Source organism: Delphinus delphis, chromosome 1, assembly GCF_949987515.2.
Source record: "Delphinus delphis chromosome 1, mDelDel1.2, whole genome shotgun sequence".
Lineage (NCBI taxonomy): Eukaryota > Metazoa > Chordata > Mammalia > Artiodactyla > Delphinidae > Delphinus > Delphinus delphis.
This window is the reverse complement of record NC_082683.1, coordinates 156,901,470-156,919,584: the sequence shown is the minus strand read 5'-3', so window position 1 is coordinate 156,919,584 and position 18,115 is coordinate 156,901,470. Positions and strand designations below refer to the sequence as shown.

Genomic DNA, 18,115 nt, shown 5'->3' with positions numbered 1-18,115 from the left:
CTGTTCTTTCCCTTACACTGTAAAGAAACATAAAAATATTTAGTTTTAGAAATTCTAGATAGCAAATAGCATACTGATTTTGTAACAGTTAAAATTTGGTAGAGGGTCAGTGTGGGAAGTGTGGTAGAGGATCACTGCAGAAAGGAGTTACGGAGCTGCAACTCTGCTGCCACTGTAGGTACTTGAGGTTGTAAACCCAATTACATCTATACCTTTTCAGTAAACTGAAAGCACTGTCTTGAACCCAGCACCTTGATCTTCCTGTTTTGATCATTGGGAACTAAGTTTTCTGAAAACAAATTAGCTTTTAGAGAAAGAGCTGTGCCAAGTTTAATGTGTCTTTGGGAAAATATGTTAAGTTTGCAGTTAATGACACTATGGCCATTCATTGAGTTAACATATAACAGTAGCTGAGATTTACAGTTGAGTGTTCCTGACTGTCCATACCTTACCATTACTAAATGAAAGCTTACATTGTGGCCATTGATGCAGGAGTGTTTTGAGAGATGTGTGCAGAGAGAAAAGAAGACGATATTAAGACGATATTGGTTTAAAGACAAAATAGAAAATTAATGTGTTAGCCCGCTAGGGCTGCCATAACAAAATACCACAGACTGGGTGACTTAAACAACAGAAATTTTTATGTTCTCACAGTTCTGGAGACTGGAATCTAAGATCAAGGTGTTGGCAGGGTTGGTTTCTTCTGAAGCCTCTTTCCTTGGCTTGCAGATGGCCGCCTTCTTGCTTTGTCCTCTATGTGTGTATGCTCCTGGTGTCCTTTTGAGGGTCCAAATTTTCTCCATTTATGAGGACACAAGCCAGGTAGGATTAAGGCTAATGCCCCATTTTAATGTAATCATCTCTTTAAAGGCCCTATCTTCAAATAGTCACTGGGAGAGGTTAGGACTTCAGCATATGGATTTGGAGGGAAATACAGTTCAGCCCATAATAATTAAATATTTGAAATTTGTTCACTTATTGTTTAAATGTATATTCCAGTAATCTGTGATAAAATCCAAGCTCTGAGCATTCTTGATGATTTCTGTGCGTATACCTCTGTTGAATACTGTACCATTTTCTTGCAGATCTCTCTCACATCTTTCCCCATATACGAAATTTTAGGGTTTTTACTTCCCTGTACATATGTTTTCATTTCACTGTATTGCCTTCTTCTTCTGTGTGTGAGGGGGGTTTGGGCAGGAAATAATGTCCTCCAGCATAAATATCTTTAACTAATGTCTGGAGAAGCAATCAAAAGCAAAAACAGTTTTCATGCAGTCTTCACATTCTAAGTACTATAGTAGAAAGAGCTTGGGTTCAGGAAACCTAGGTTTTTGCTGCTTCAGTTGCTATTTGTATCATCTTTAGCAAGTTATTTTACTAACTTTAGTTTTAATTTCCTCATCTCTAAAATTGTAGACTGAATGTTCTCTGACATCCGATTGAATGATATATTCACTTATTCAGGAAGTATTGAGTACTACTATGTGGCAAGCACTATTTAAGGAATTAGGGATATAGCCTAAGTGTAAAACAGTGTCCCAGATGAGACAAGTATAAAACAAATAGCAAGATGGTACATTTAATCCCAACCATATCAGTAATCACATTAAATGTAGATAAACTCTAAACACAATTAAAAGACAGAGATTGTCAGACTGGATAAAAAGCAAAAAACACCTCTATGTGGATTAGAGAAACCCACTTTAAATGTAAAATACAGATAGGTAAAATGGGAAATGATATTCCATGCTCATACCAATCAAGAGAAGACGAGAGTGCTTATATTAATATCTATGAAGTAGATTTCAAAACAGGTAATATTACTGGAGATCAGGAGGATTATTTCATTATAACAAAGGGATCAGTTCATCAAGAGGACATAACAATCTTAATCATTTGTGTACCTAATAACAAAACTTAAATACATAAAGCAAAGCTAATAGAACTGCAAGGAAAAATAGATAAATCCAAAATTATAAATGGATATTTCAATACCTATCTTCAAATAATTAATAGAAGTAGAGAGAAAATCATTAAGATTACAAAACACTTTAGCAATACTATCAACCAAACTTAATCTAACTGACATTTATAGAAAACCACCCAATAACAGAAGACTTATTCTTTTCAAGGCCATACAGAACACTTACCATGATATACCATATTTGGGCAAAACAGCTCTCTATAAATTTAAAAGGATCCAAATAATTTAAAGCATGTTCTCTTTGAATGAAAGGGAATTAAATTAGAAATCAAAACAAAAGGATATGTGGAAAATTTCCAAGTATTTGGAAACTAAATACAATTTAAAATAATCCATGGGTCAGAGAAACCAGCAGGGAAATGAGAAAGTATCTTGAACTGAGTAAAAATGAAAGCAAAATGTTATCTGTGTGATACAACTAATACAATAGTTCAAGGGAAACTTATAGTACCAACTGATTATATTTGAAAAGAAGAAAGGTCTAAGATCAGTTCTATCTTAAGAAACTAAAATAAGAGGAACAAATTAAACCCAGTGAAAGTAGGAGAAAGGAAATAATGAAGATTGGGACAGCAGTCAATGAAATAGAAAAATAATAGAGAAAATCAATGAAAGGAAAAGCTAGTATTTTTTAGAAGACTGATAAATTTCTAACAAAATATAACAAAAAAGTGAGAAGAAAATTATTAATATTATGAATGAGAGAGGTGACTTTACTACAGATTTTATGGGTTTTAAGTGGTTTATAATGAAATATTATGAAAACCTTTGTCAATGAATTCAACAATTTTGCTGAAATGGACAAATTCCTTGAAAGACACAAACTGCCAAAGCAAAAGAGATAATCATGAATAGCTTTGTGTGTGTTAAAGAAATTATATTTGTAGTTAAAACCCTTCTCACAAAGAAGACTCCAGACCCATGTGGCTTCACCAATGAATTCCACTGAACGTTTAAGTAAGAAATAGTATCAGTGCTATACAAGTTCTTTTGCAAAATTGAATATTAGGGAATATTTCCTAATTCATTCTATGGGGCTAGCTTAATCTGCTACCCAAAGCAGGCAAAGACAGTACAAGAAAAAAAAAACTATAAACAAATTTCCTTAATAGACATATATGTAGAAAAAACACTTAACATGATTTTAGCAAATTAAGTCCAAAAAAAGATTTTTTAAAAAAACAGCACATCTTTACCAGGTGGGGTTTATTCCAGGAATACAAGGTTGGTTTAATTTTCAATTAATCACTATAATTTATCATATTAATAGACTGAATAAATACACGTTTATCTCAATGGATGCAGGAAAGGAAGCATTCAAAACAAATCCTACATCCATTTCTGATTTAAGCCAAAAAGCAAGCAAACAAAAATACTCCCAGTAGACCTGGAATAGGAAGCTTTTTTAACCTGATAAAGAACATCTATGGAAAACCTATATTAAATATCTTAATTAAGAAAGACTGAATGGTTTCACAAGGCAAAAATGTTCACTCTGTTCACCATTGTACTGGAGGTTCTAATAAGGTAAGGCAAGAAAAAGAATTTAAAATGCATATAGATTGGAAAGAAAGAAGTAAATCTGTCTTTATTCATGAACAACATGATTTATATATGTAGAAAATCAGATGGAATCTATAAAAAAGCTACTAAAGTTTAACCCATGGGTGTACTTGATACAAGATGAATATATAGAGTTCAGGATATAAAAAGAATTGTAATTTTATACAGCAGCAACAACCCAAAGTGGAAATGAATAAAAATATTATTTATGATAACAACACAAATGTGAAATACTTAGCGATACTTTTCTTTTTTTAACAGCTTTACTGGAGTATAATTGCTTTACAATGTTGCGTTACTTTCTGCTGTATAACAAAGTGAATCAGCTATATGTATACATATATCCCCACATACCCTCCCTCTTGCGCCTCCCTCCCACTCTCCCTATTCTTCCCCTCTAGGTGGTCACAAAGCACCGAGCTGATCTCCCTGTGCTATGCAGCTGCTTCCCACTAGCTAGCTATTTTACATTTGGTAGTGTATATATGTCAGTGCTACTCTCTCACTTTATCTCAGCTTACCCTTCCCCCTCCCTGTGTCCTCAAGTCCATTCTCTACGTCTGCATCTTTATTCCTATCCTACCCTTAGGTTCATCAGAACCATATTTTTTTTTAGGTTCCATATGTATGTATTAGCATACAGTATTTCTTTTTCTCTTTCTGACTTACTTCACTCTGTATGACAGACTGTAGGTCCATCCACCTCACTACAAAACTCAATTTCATTGCTTTTTATGGCTGAGTAATAATTTGTATATATGTGCCACATCTTCTTTATCCATTCATCTGTCCATGGACATTTAGGATGGTTCCATGTCCTAGCTACTGTAAATAGTGCTGCAGTGAACATTGTGGTACGTGTCTCTTTTTGAATTATGGTTTTCTCAGGGTATATGCCCAGTAGTGGGATTGCTGGGTCATATGGTAGTTCTATTTCTAGTTTTTTAAGGAAGCTCCATACTGTTCTCCATAGTAGCTGTATCAATTTACATTCCCACCAGCAGTGCAAGAGGGTTCCCTTTTCTCCACACCCTCTCCAGCATTTACTGTTTGTAGATTTTTTGATGATGGCCATTCTGACTGCTGTTAGGTGATACCTCACTGTGATTTTGATTTGCATTTCTTTAATGATTAGTGATGTTGAGTATCTTTTCATGTGTTTGTGGGCAATCTGTATATCTTCTTTGGAGGAATGTCTACTTAGGTCTTCTGCCGATTTTTGGATTGGGTTGTTTGTTTTTTTGATATTGAGCTGCATGAGCTGCTTGTATATTATGGAGATTAATCCTTTGTCAGTAGCATCGTTTGCAAATATTTCCCCCCATTCTGAGGGTTGTCTTTTTGTCTTGTTTATGGTTTCCTTTGCTGTGCAAAAGCTTTGAAGTTTCATTAGGTCCCATTTGTTTGTTTTTCTTTTTATTTCCATTTCTCTAGGAGGTGGGTCAAAAAGGATCTTGCTGTGATTTATGTCATAGGGTGTTCTTCCTATGTTTTCCTCTAAGAGTTTTATAGTGTCTGGCCTTACATTTAGGTCTTTAATCCATTTTGAGTTTATTTTTGTGTATGGTGTTAGGAAGTGTTCTAATTTCATTCATCTACATGTAGCTGTTCAGTTCTCCCAGCACCACTTATTGAAGAGGCTGTCTTTTCTCCATTGTATATCCTTGGCTCCTTTGTCAAAGATAAGGGGGCCATATGTGCATGGGTTTATCTCTGAGTTTTCTATACTGTTCATTGATCTATATTTCTGTTTTTGTTCCAGTACCATACTGTCTTCTTTGCTGTAGCTTTGTAATAGAGACTGAAGTCCGGAAGCCTGATTCCTCCAGCTCCATTTTTCTTTCTCAAGAGTGCTTTGGCTATTCGGGGTCTTTTGTGTTTCCATACAAATTGTAAAATTTTTTGTTGTACTTCTGTGAAAAATGCAATTGGTAGCTTGATAGGGATTGCATTGAATCTTTAGATTGCTTTGGGTAGTACAGTCATTTTCACAATGTTGATTCTTCCAATCCAAAAACATGGTATATCTCTCCATCTGTTTGTATTTAATTTCTTTCATCAGTGTCTTACAGTTTTCTGCATACAGGTCATTTGTCTCCTTAGGTAGGTTTATTCCTAGGTATTTTATTCTTTTTGTTGCAATGGTAAATGGGAGTGTTTCCTTAATTTCTCTTTCAGATTTTTCGGCATTAGTGTATAGGAATACAAGAGATTTCTGTGCATTAATTTTGTATCCTGCTACTTTACACAATTTATTGATTAGCTCTTGTAGTTTTCTGGTAGCATCTTTAGGATTCTCCATGTATAGTATCATGTCATCTGCAAACAGTGATAGTTTTACTTCTTCTTTTCTGATTTGGATTCCTTTTATTTCTCCTTCTTCTCTGATTGCTGTGGCTAAAACTTCCAAAACTATGTTGAATAATAGTGGTGAGAGTAGGCAACCTTGTCTTGTTCCTAATCTTAGAGGAAATGGTTTCAGTTTTTCACCACTGAGAATGTTGTTGGCTGTGGGTTTGTAGTATATGGCCTTTATTATGCTGAGGTAGGTTTCCTTTATTGCCCACTTTCTGGAGGGTTTTTATCATAAATCAGTGTTAAATTTTGTCAAAAGCTTTTTGGCATCTATTGAGATGATCATGTGTTTTTTATCCTTCAGTTAGTTAATATGGTGTATCACATTGATTGATTTGCGTATATTGAAGAATCCTTGCATTCCTGGGATAAATCCCACTTGATCATGGTGTATGATCCTTTTAATGTACTTTTGGATTCTATTTGCCAGTATTTTGTTGAGGATCTTGGCATCTATGTTCATCAGTGATATTGGCCTGTAGTTTTTTTTTCTGTGTGTGTGGCATCTCTGTCTGGTTTTGGTATCAGGGTGATGGCCTCATAGAATGAGTTTGGGAGTGTTCATCCCTGTGCTATATTTTGGAAGAGTTTGAGAAGGATAGGTGTTAGCTCTTCTCTAAATGTTTGATAGAATTCACCTGTGAAACCATCTGGTCCTGGGCTTTTGTTTGTTGGAAGATTTTTAATCACAGTTTCAATTTCAGTGTTTGTGATTGGTCTGTTCATATTTTCTATTTCTTCCTGGTTCAGTACTTGAAGGTTGTACTTTTCTAAGAATTTGTTCATTTCTTCCAGGTTGTCGATATTACTGGCATATAGTTGTTTGTTGTAGTCTCTCATGATCCTTTGTATTTCTGCAGTGTCAGTTGTTACTTCTCCTTTTTCATTTCTAATTCTGTTGATTGAGTCTTCTCCCTTTTTTTCTTGATAAGTCTGGCTAATGTTTTATCAATTTTGTTTATCTTCTCAAGTTCTTTGAGAGTTGGTTCTCAGCTTTTAGTTTTATTAATCTTTGCTATCATTTCCTTCATTTGTTTTTCATTTATTTTTTAATCTAATCTTTATGATTTCTTTCCTTCTTCTAACTTTGGGGGATTTTTGTTCTTTTTCTAATTGCTTTAGGTGTAAGGTTAGGTTGTTTATTTGAGATGTTTTTTGTTTCTTGAGGTAGGATTGTATTGCTGTAAACTTCCCTCTTAGAACTGCTTTTGCTGCATCCCATAGGTTTGGATCATTGTGTTTTCATTGTGATTTGTTTCTAGCTATTTTTTGATTTCCTCTTCAATTTCTTCAGTGATCTTTTGGTTATTTAGTAAGTGTATTGTTTAGCCTCCATGTGTTTGTATTTTTAACAGTTTTTTTCCTGAATTCATATCTAGTCTCATAGAGTTGTGGTTGGAAAAGATACTTCATATGATTTCAGTTTTCTTAAGTGTACCAACGCTTGATTTGTGGCCCATGATATGATCTATCCTGGAGAATATTCCATGAGCCTTTGAGAAGAAAGTATATTCTGTTGTTTTGGGATGGGATGTCCTATAAATATCAGTTAAGTTAGTCTGATCTCATGTGACTTTTAAAGCTTGTGTTTCCTTACTTATTTTCATTTGGGATGATCTACCCATTGGTGAAAATGGGGTGTTAAATCCTCTACTATTATTGTGTTACTGTCAATTTCCCCTTTATGGCTGTTTGCATTTGCCTTATGTATTGAGGTGCTCCTATGTTGGGTACATAAATATTTACAACTGTTATATCTTCTTCTTGGATTAATCCCTTGATCATTATGTAGTGTCTTTCTTTGTCTCTTGTAATAGTCTTTTCTTTAAAGTCTATTTCATCTGATATGAGTATTGCTACTCCATCTTCCTTTTGATTTCCATTTGCATGGAATATCTTTTTCCATCCCTCACTTTCAGTCTGTATGTGTCTCTACATCTGATGTGGGTCTCTTGTAGATAGCATATACATGGGTCTTGTTTTTGAATCCATTCAGCTAATATGTTTGTTTTGGTTGGAGCATTTAATCCATTTACATTTAAGGTAATTATCAATATGTATGTTCCTACTATCATTTTCTTAATTGTTTTGGGTTTGTTATTGTAGGTCTTTTCCTTCTTTTGCGATTCCTGCCTAGAGAAGTTACTTTAGCATTTGTTGTAAAGATAGTTTGGTGGTGCTGAATTTTCTTAACTTTTGCTTGTCTGTAAAGTTTTTAATTTCTCTGTTGAATCTGAATGAGGTCCTTGCTGGGTAGAGTAATCTTGGTTGTAGATTTTTCCCTTTCGTCACTTTAAATATGTCCTGCCACTCCCTTCTGGCTTGCAGAGTTCCTGCTGAAAGATCAACTGTTAACCTTATGGGGATTCCCTTGTATGTTATTTGTTGCTTTTCCCTTGCTGCTTTTAATATTTTTTCTTTGAATTTAATTTTTTTATTCCGGAGCCTGTCCGGAGCACAGGCTCCGGACGCGCAGGCTCAGTGGCCATGGCTCACGGGCCCAGCTGCTCCGTGGCATGTGGGATCTTCCTGGACCAGGGCACGAACCCGTGTCCCCTGCATCGGCAGGCGGACTCTCAACCACTGCGCCACCAGGGAAGCCCTGAATTTAATTTTTGATAGTTTGATTAATATGTGTCTTGGCATGTTTCTCCTTGGATTTATCCTGTATGGGACTCTCTGTGCTTCCTCGACTTGATTGACTATTTCCTTTCCCATGTTAGAGAAGTTTTCAGCTATAATCTCTTCAAATATTTTCTCAGGCACTTTCTTTATCTCTTCTTCTTCTGGGACCCCTGTAATTTGAATGTCGGTGCTTTTAATATCGTCCCAGAGACCTCTGAGACTGTCCTCAATTCTTTTCATTCTTTTTTCTTGACTCTGCTCTGCAGTAGTTATTTCCACTATTTTATCTTCCAGGTCACTTATCCATTCTTCTGCCTCAGTTATTCTGTTATTGATTCCTTCTAGAGTATTTTTAATTTCATTTATTGTGTCGATTCATCATTGTTTGTTTGCTCTTTAGTTCTTCTCGGTCCTTGTTAAACACTTCTTGTATTTTCTCCATTCTATTTCCGAGATTTTGGATTGTCGTCACTATCATTACTCTGAATCCTTTTTCAGGTGGACTGCCTATTTCCTCTTCATTCGTTTGGTCTGGTGTGTTTTTACCTTGCTCCTTCATCTGCTGCATATTTCTCTGTCTTATCATTTTACTTAGTGTGTTTGGGGTCTCCTTTTCACAGGCTGCAGGTTTGTAGTTCCCATTATTTTTGGTGTCTGCCCCCAGTGGGTGAGGTTGGTTCAGTGACTTGTGTAGGCTTCCTGGTGGAGGGGACTGGTACCTGTGTTCTGGTGGGTGGGGCTGCATCTTGTCCTTCTGGTGGGCAGGGCTGCATCCGGTGGTGTGTTTTGGGGTGTCTGTGAACTTAGTATGACTTTAGGCAGCCTCTCTGCTAATGGGTGGGATTGTGTTCCTATCTTCCTAGTTTTTTGGCATGGGGCCTCCTGCACTGGAGCTTGCTGGCCGTTGGTGGAGCTGGGTATTAGTGTTGAGACGAAGATCTCTGGGAGAGCTCTCGCCAATTGATATCACGTGGGGCTGGGAGGTTTCTGGTGGTCCAATGTCCTGGACTCGGCCCTCCCACCTCAGAGGCTCAGGTCTGACACCCGGCCGGAGGACCAAGACCCTGCCAGCCGCATGGCTCAGAAGAAAAGGAAGAAAGAAAGAAAAGAAAAAAAAAAAAAAAAACAGACGGAACTCTAGGACATGTGGTAAGAGCAAACCTAAACAGACAAAATCACACAAAGAAGCATACACATACACACTCACAAAAAGAGGAAAAGGGGAAAAAAAATCAAAAAAAATAAAAAATTTAAAAAAGGAACAGAGCAACCAAACCAATTAACAAATCCACCAATGATATTAAGCGCTAAAAACTAAATTAAGATAAAAATAAAACCAGAAACCAATTAGATGCAGAAAGCAAACCCTAAGTCTACAGTTGCTCCCAAAGTCCACCACCTCAATTTGGGGAACATTCGTTGTCTATTCAGGTATTCCACAGATGCAGGGTTTATCAAGTTGATTGTAGGGATTTAATCCAATCCTCCTGAGGCTGCAAAGAGAAATTTCCCTTTCTCTTCTTTGTTCACACAACTCCTGGGGTTCAGCTTTGGTTTTGGCCCCACCTCTGTGTGTAGGCTGCCCTCAGGAGTCTGTTCCCTGCCCAGACAGGAGAGGGTTAAATCAGCAGCTGATTAGGGCTCTCTTGCTCACTCAGGCCAGGGAGAGGGAGGGGTATGGTAGTCATAATTGGATTGTGGGGCCAGCCTGTGGCGGCAGAGGCTAGCGTGACATTGCAACTGCCTGAGGTGCACTGTGTGTTTTGCCGGGAAAGTTGTCCTTGGATCACAGGACCCTGGCAGTGGAGGGCTGCACAGGCTCCCAGGGGGGTGTAGGTAGTGACCTGTGGTTGCACACAGGACTCTTAGTGGCAGCAGCAGCAGCGTTAGCGGTTCATGCCCGCCTCTGGGGTCAGAGCTGATAGCCGTGGCTCCACCCGTCTCTGGAGCTCTTTTAGGCGGTGCTCTGAATGCCCTCTCCTCGCGCACCCTGAAACAATGGTCTCTTGCCTCTCCAGCAGATCCATACTTTTTCCCATACTCTCTTCCGGCTAGCTGTGGTGCACTAGCCGCCTTCAGGCTGTGTTCATGCAGCCAACCCCAGTCCTCTCCCTGGGATCTGACCTGTGAAGCCCGAGCCTTAGCTCCCAGCCCCCACCCGCCCCGGCGGGTGAGCAGACAAGCGTCTCAGGTTGGTGAGTGCTGGTTTACACTGATCCTTTGTGCAGGAATCTCTCCACTTTGCCCTCTGCACGCCTGTTGCTGCCCTCTCCTCCGTGGCTCTGAAGCTTCCCCCCTGCCCACCCATTGTCTCCACCAGTGAAGGGGCTTCCTAGTGTGTGGAAACTTCCTCCTTCACAGCTCCCTCCCAGAGGTTCCCTATTCTTTTGTCTCTTTTTTTTTTCTTTTTTCTTTTGCCCTACCCAGGTATGTGGGGGTTTTCTTGCCTTTTGGGAAGTCTGAGGTCTTCTGCCAGCATTCAGTAGGTGTTCTGTAAGAGTTGTTCCACATGTAGATGTATTTTTGATGTATTTCTGGGGAAGAAGGTGATCTCCATGTCTTTACTCCTCTGCCATCTTGAAGGTCTCTTCTAGGGATGCTTTTGACAAGATTTGAAAGACCTTTATACTGAAAACTAAAATAATTGTTGGGAGAAGTTAAAAACAGCCTAAAACAATGGAAAGATATACTGTGTTCATGATCTAGAAGACTCAATATTTTTAAGATGTTAGTTCTCTCAAAATTGATAGATAAATTCAGCACAACCCTAATCAAGACCCTAGGAGGTTATTCTGTAGAGATTATTAGGTTGATTCTAAAATTTATATGATATATAGAGGACTTAAAAGAGCCAGAACAACTTGACAAAAAAATGAAGTTGGAGGGCCTACCTACCTGACTTCAAGACTTATTAACTCACAGTAATCAAATCAAGAGAGCTTGTTAATGGACAGATAACATCTTTATTCACCATAAAGTTGGGCAAAGAGATCAATACAACACAATAGAAAATCTGGAAAGAGACTCACATATATATGGTTAATTGACTTTCAATAAAAGTATAAATATAGTTCAACTTAGTGCTGAAACAATTGGACATCCATGTTAAAAAAATAATTTGCAGTATATATGAAATTAACTCCAAATGTATTATAGTTCTGAACATACAGGAGAAAAATCTTTGTGGTATTAGGTTATGCAGAGATTTCTTAGACAAGGGCAAAGCATGATCCATAGAAAAAAAGTAATAAATCAGACTTTATCAAAATTAAGAATGTGTATTCTTCAAAAGTCACTGATAAGAGAACGAAGAGAGTAGGCACAAATCACAAATCTGATAAAGGACATGCGTAGAGAGTGTATAAAGAACTCTCTAAACCTAATGAGAAGGAAAAAAAAGGACAAATATTTGAGAAGACACTTCATCAAAGATGAAATAAACTTGTGGAAAAAGTGATTGATTATTCATTAGAGAAATATAAATTAAAACATAGTGAAATACCACCACATATTAGAATATAGAATAAAACATATTAGAATAAAACAATGTTGGCAAGACTGTGGAACAACTAGGACTCTTCTTCGCTGTTGATAGGAACATGCAGCAATGCAACTACTTTGGGAAAGACTTGGACATAAAGATTCTTAGCAGCTTTATTTGTTATAGCCCCAAACTAGAAGCAACCCAGAAGTCCATGGAGAGGTGAATGGTAAACAAATTGAGGTACATCTGTATGATGGAATATTACCCAACAGTAAAATGGATGAGCTATTGATAGAAGCAATGATGTGGATGAGTGTCAAAATAATCATGCTAAGTGAAAGAAACCAGACGAAGAATACATACTATTTGATTCCAAATACGTAAAAGTCAAGAAAATATAAACAAATCACTCATGGCAGAAAGCAGGTCAGCTATTGCCTGCAAGGGGATAGAAGAGAGGACAGGATTACATAGGGTTATGAGAAAATATCTACAAGTGATGGGTATGTTCACCATCTTGATTTCATGGGTATATACATATGTCAAAACATCAAATTGTATACTCTTTTTTTGTACGCTCTTAAGATATGTGTGCAGTCTGTTGTATGTCAATCATAAAACTGTTCTTTAAAAGTACTTACCCTTGTGGAACTTGTATTTTACTGGGGAGGAGGTGTAATGACAATAAACCTGTATTTTGCATGTGTATATATAGGTGTGTATGTGTCAGATGTTGAAAAGTCTTTTAAAGAAAAATAAAGCAATGTGAGGATAGAAAGTAATGGGGAGGGCAGCTGTTTGAGAGAGGAGGTCAGGTAAATGTAGTATCATGACATTTTAACAGACTAGTTTAAGCGCCCTGTAATCTTTTGAAAACTGTTTAAAGATTTGTTTCAGTTTTTTTAAAGTTTCAGGTGACCATTCTGTCTCTCATCTAAAAAGATAACAGCTTTCCCCTAACTTGAAGGCAGATTTAAGATTTACATTTCTGCCATCAGAAGGAACCATATGGGAAGGGTGGGCAGAGGTAAGCAAAACCTACTCCACATGCCCAATAGAAGCCCATTTCTGCTCGGAGAATTTCTTCTGGTTAATTCTTTTTTATTGAAAGGATGAGACCTATTTTTTGAACATTTGTAGAATGGTGAATCAGAAAGAAAGTCACAACCAGAATCCCAGTCTCCTACTTGCCTGCCAGAGGGCAGTTATCCCTCAGTTTTCTAAAAGGAAAACCAAAAATTCTCCAGTCACTATCATTGTTGGTGTTGTGTGCATGTGTATGATGCCGGTGAGGGACTTTAAAAATCATTGCTCTTGTGGAACTTTTATTTTATTGGGAAGGAGGTGTAATGGTGATGCATGTGTATATGTGTCAGATGTTGAAAAGTCTTGAAGAAAAACAAAGCAGTGTGAGAATGAGATTTTGAATGAATAGGAGAGGGAAGATTTCCATCAGTGGAGTGAACTGCTTGCTTGTTTCCAGTCATCCTAACAGAGCAGCTAGAAACGTGTTCTGGTACCTTAGCAGCCATTACAGCTCATCAGTGGAACCTGAATTTGTTTCAGTTCCCAAAAAAGTGATTGCTAATGATAGAGACTTTAGAATATCTGTGTACTGGGGGCATAGAGAAAGAATGTTAAAAAAAAAAGAAATTTAAAATGCTTTGTAACATGTGCTGTAAACTGAAATGTGGTGCTTTATTTCGAAAAAATGCTTTTAATTCTGCTCATCCCTTGGTTTTCTAAAACATAGTTTGAAAATCCTAAAGATGCCACCAGAAAACTACTAGAGTTAATCAATGAATTTGGTAAAGTAGCAGGATACAAAATTAATGCACAGAAATCTCTTGTATTCCTATAACTAACAACGAAAAGTCTGAAAAAGAAACTAAGGAAACACTGCCATTTACCATTGCAACAAAAATAATAAAATACCTAAGAATAAACTATCTACCTAAGGAGACAAATGACCTGTATGCAGAAAACTATATGACACTGATGAAAGAAATTAAAGACGGTACAAACAGATGGAGAGATATACCGTGTTTTTGGATTGGAAGAATCAACATTGTGAAAATGACTGTACTACCCAAAGCAATCTAAAGTTCAATGCAATCCCTATCAAATACCAATGGCATTTTTCACAAAACTAGAACAAATAATTTTAAAATTTGTATGGAAACAAAGGCCCCGAATAGCCAAAGCAATCTTCAGAAAGAAAAACAGAGCTGGAGGAATCAGGCTCTCTGACTTCAGACTATACTACAAAGCTACAATAATCAAGACAGTATGGTACTGGCACAAAAACAGAAATATAGATCAATGGAACAGGATAGAAAGCCCAAGATAAACCCACTCACATATGGTCACCTTATCTTTGACAAAGGAGGCAAGAATATACAATGGAGAAAAGACAGTTTCTTCAATAAGTGGTGCTGGGAAAACTGAACAGCTACATGTAAACGAATGAAATTAGAACACTCTCTAACACCATACACAAAAATAAACTCAAAATGGATTAGACACCCAATTGTAAGCCTGGACACTATAAAACTCTTAGAGGAAAACATAGGAAGAACACTCTTTGACATAAATCACAGCAAGATCTTTTTTGATCCACCTCCTAGAGTAATGAAAATAAAAACAAAAATAAACAAATGGGACCTAATGAAACCATAAACAAGATGAAAAGACAACCCTCAGAATGGGAGAAAATATTTGCAAACGAAGCAAGTGACAAAGGATTAATCTCCAAAATATACAGGCAGCTCATGCAGCTCAATATCAAAAAAACAAACAACCCAGTCCAAAAATGGGCAGAAGACCTAAGTAGACATTCCTCCAAAGAAGATATACAGATTGCCCACAACAACATGAAAAGATGCTCAACATCACTAATCATTAGAGAAATGCAAATCAAAACCACAGTGAGGTATCACCTCACACCAGTCAGACTGGCCATCATCAAAAAATGTACCAACAATAAGTGCTGGAGAGGGTGTGGAGAAAAGGGAACCCTCTTGCACTGTTGGTGGGAATGTAAATTGATACAGCCACTATGGAGGTTCCTTAAAAAACTAAAAATAGAACTACCATATGACCCAGCAATCCCACTACTGGTCATATACCCTGAGAAAACCATAATTCAAAAAGAGTCATGTACCACAATGCTCATTGCAGCTCTGTTTACAATAGCCAGGACATGGAAGCAACCTGAATGTCCTTCGACAGATAAATGGATAAAGAAAATGTGGCACATATATACAGTGGAATATTAGTTAGTCATCAAAAGGAACAAAATTGAATTATCTGTAGTGAGATGGATGGACCTAGAGTCTATCATACAGAGTGAGGTAAGTCAGAAAGTGAAAAACAATACTGTATGCTAATGCATATATGTGGAATCTAAAAAAACGGTACTGATGAACCTAGTGGCAGGGCAGGAATAAAGACACAGACGTAGAGAACTTACTTGAGGACACAAAGGGGGGGAATGGGAAGCTGGGATGAAGTGAGAGGTTAGCATTGACGTATATACACTACCAAATGTAAAATGGATGGCTAGTGGGAAGCTGCTGCATAGCACAGGGAGAACAGCTTGATGCTTTGTGATGAGGGTGGGAGGGAGGCTCAAAAGGGAAGGAATATGGGGATATATGTATAAATATAGCTGATTCACTTTGTTGTACAGCAGAAACTAACACAACATTGTAAAGCAATTATATTCGAATAAAGATGTAAAAAAAATAAATAAAATAGCATGAATTAAAAAAACACATTGGAGAATAATTTAAAGATTTTTGTCTTATTTAACATAAATTTGGTGACAGTAACAGTGGAAAATGCATTGAATGATGCCAGTTGTGTATTTGTTTCTGTAAAATTTTTATAACCTATACTAATTTCTGTCACTCTGTTTTCCATTTTTCTATCTGAATGGTATTCATCAGAGCACATACTCTGACTCCATGCCCTAAGTCTGGGCTTCCTATGTTAAAAAGAAACCTGTAGGCTCTCACCTGTGAGGCTGGAGCCCTGAGAATCAGGAGCCCCCTCCTGGTTCCAGTCCCTCCCAGCCAGTCCCTTCCCAGGTAGCGGAAGTGGAGGCTCACATGGCTCAGGCTTCTGTCATCTCCAGCATCCCAAGACTTTCTCCCATCCCATGCCTGCTGCTGGTCAGAGGCGAATGAGTCCAGTTCTCTCAACCCTGGAGCAGTTACTCTTAATCTTTGGGGTCATGGTTCCTTTTGAGGAATGGGATAAAATCTATGGACAAAACGTTTGCACGTCACTTCAGGGGCTGCCAAGAACCCCTGTTCCAGAGGGTTTCAAGTAAGCAGAGTTATATTTCTTTGCCGCCAAGTATAGAGGCAGCACTCAATCTGTGATCTGTGTAACAACTGTGTTGGTAACAACTATGTTATCAAATTGCACTTTTAATAATAACCTGTTCAGCTAGGCACCGGGAAGAACTAGAGAAAGCCAGCAAGGTTGCGCTTTTCCCACCCTAGGAAGAGCCTACATTTTGTTTCAGCCCAAATCCATCGGTTTTGTATATATTTTACTAGGAAAAAATATTAGGACAGACTTTTCAGTATCCTCTTCCCACCCTATTTTTTATTTTCTGCTTTTTTTTTTAACATCTTTATTAGAGTATAATTGCTTTACAATGGTGTGTTAGTTTCTGCTTTATAACAAAGTGAATCAGCTATGCGTATACATATATCCCCATGTCCCCTCCCTCTTGTGTCTCCCTCCCACCCTCCCTATCCCACCCCTCTAGATGGTCACAAAGCACCGAGCTGATCTCCCTGTGCTATGCGGCTGCTTCCCACTAGCTATCTATTTTACATTTGGTAGTGTATATATGTCCATGCCACTCTCTCACTTCGTCACAGCTTCCCCTTCCCCCTCCCCCTGTCCTCAAGTCCATTCTCTACATCTGCGTCTTTATTCCTGTCCTGCCCTTAGGTTCTGCAGAACCTTTTTTTTTTTTTAGATTCCATATATATGTGTTAGCATACGGTATTTGTTTTTCTCTTTCTGACTTACTTCACACTGTATGACAGTCTCTAGGTGCATCCACCTCACTACAAATAACTCAATTTCATTTCTTTTTATGGCTGAGGAATATTCCATTGTATATATGTGCCACATCTTCCTTATCCATTCATCTGTCGATGGACACTTAGGTGGTTCCTTAAAAAACTAAAAATAGAACTACCATATGACCCAGCAATCCCACTACTGGGCATATACCCTGAGAAAACTATAATTCAAAAAGAGTCATGTACCACAATGTTCATTGCAGCTCTATTTACAATAGCCAGGACATGGAAGCACCCTGTTCTTTGGTTCTCAATTATTCTGTTTCACATAATCCCTCAAATATAATATAGAACAACCAGGTACCTACTGTTCTGTGTTTAGTCTTGACTGTGAAGCCAAATACCACATCTACCTTACACAGTCACTGAGCAGTCTAGCCTCTTGCACTATTCATTTAGTATTTGCTCTCTAATTTTATCCTAGAAATGAATTTTCCTAAACTGAAGTCTGTTAACAGTACTCTTTTGCTTCTTACAGCTTGTACCTCCTTTTAAGCCTCAAGTAACATCTGAGACAGACACCAGATACTTTGATGAAGAATTTACAGCTCAGACTATTACAATAACACCACCTGAAAAGTGTAAGTAAATCTAGAAGGAAATTGATTATGTTCTAATGCAATTGAAGAAAACAGCCTATTTTTTTAACTGGATATTTTCAAGGTCAAATTCCACAGTGACTTATTCTGTTCCATTTAAGAACATGGGGTTTTCAATGTGGAAATATCTAAATACAGGTAGCTAAGAGAAAAGTTTTTTTGAGTAAAAAAAAATTATATGTGGAAAAATTGTAGAGTTAAGAATTATAGACTAAATTATAGACTAACTAGCCCTTCCTTACTATTCTCTAATAGATTATTTTGACATCAGCTGAAAGGATTCTGAAATGAAGACCTCCCACATTTCCCACTGCTCATTCAGACACAACCTTCTAAATTTTGCTAATTCTGATCTCCTGCTTACTTAGTAGTTTTTAAATTCACTTTAAACTGA

General features: G+C 37.4%; 1 protein-coding gene across 9 annotated transcripts in view; it reads left to right on the top strand.

The window, feature by feature from the left end:
* Positions 1-18,115, top strand: part of AKT3 (AKT serine/threonine kinase 3) — a 397,034-nt gene that overhangs the window by 367,369 nt on the left and 11,550 nt on the right. For all 9 annotated transcript variants that reach the window (XM_059996875.1, XM_059996910.1, XM_069540071.1 and 6 more), the window contains one exon: positions 17,601-17,703. In XM_059996875.1, the coding sequence (XP_059852858.1) occupies positions 17,601-17,703 (103 nt within the window). The remainder of the gene's footprint in view (positions 1-17,600; positions 17,704-18,115) is intronic.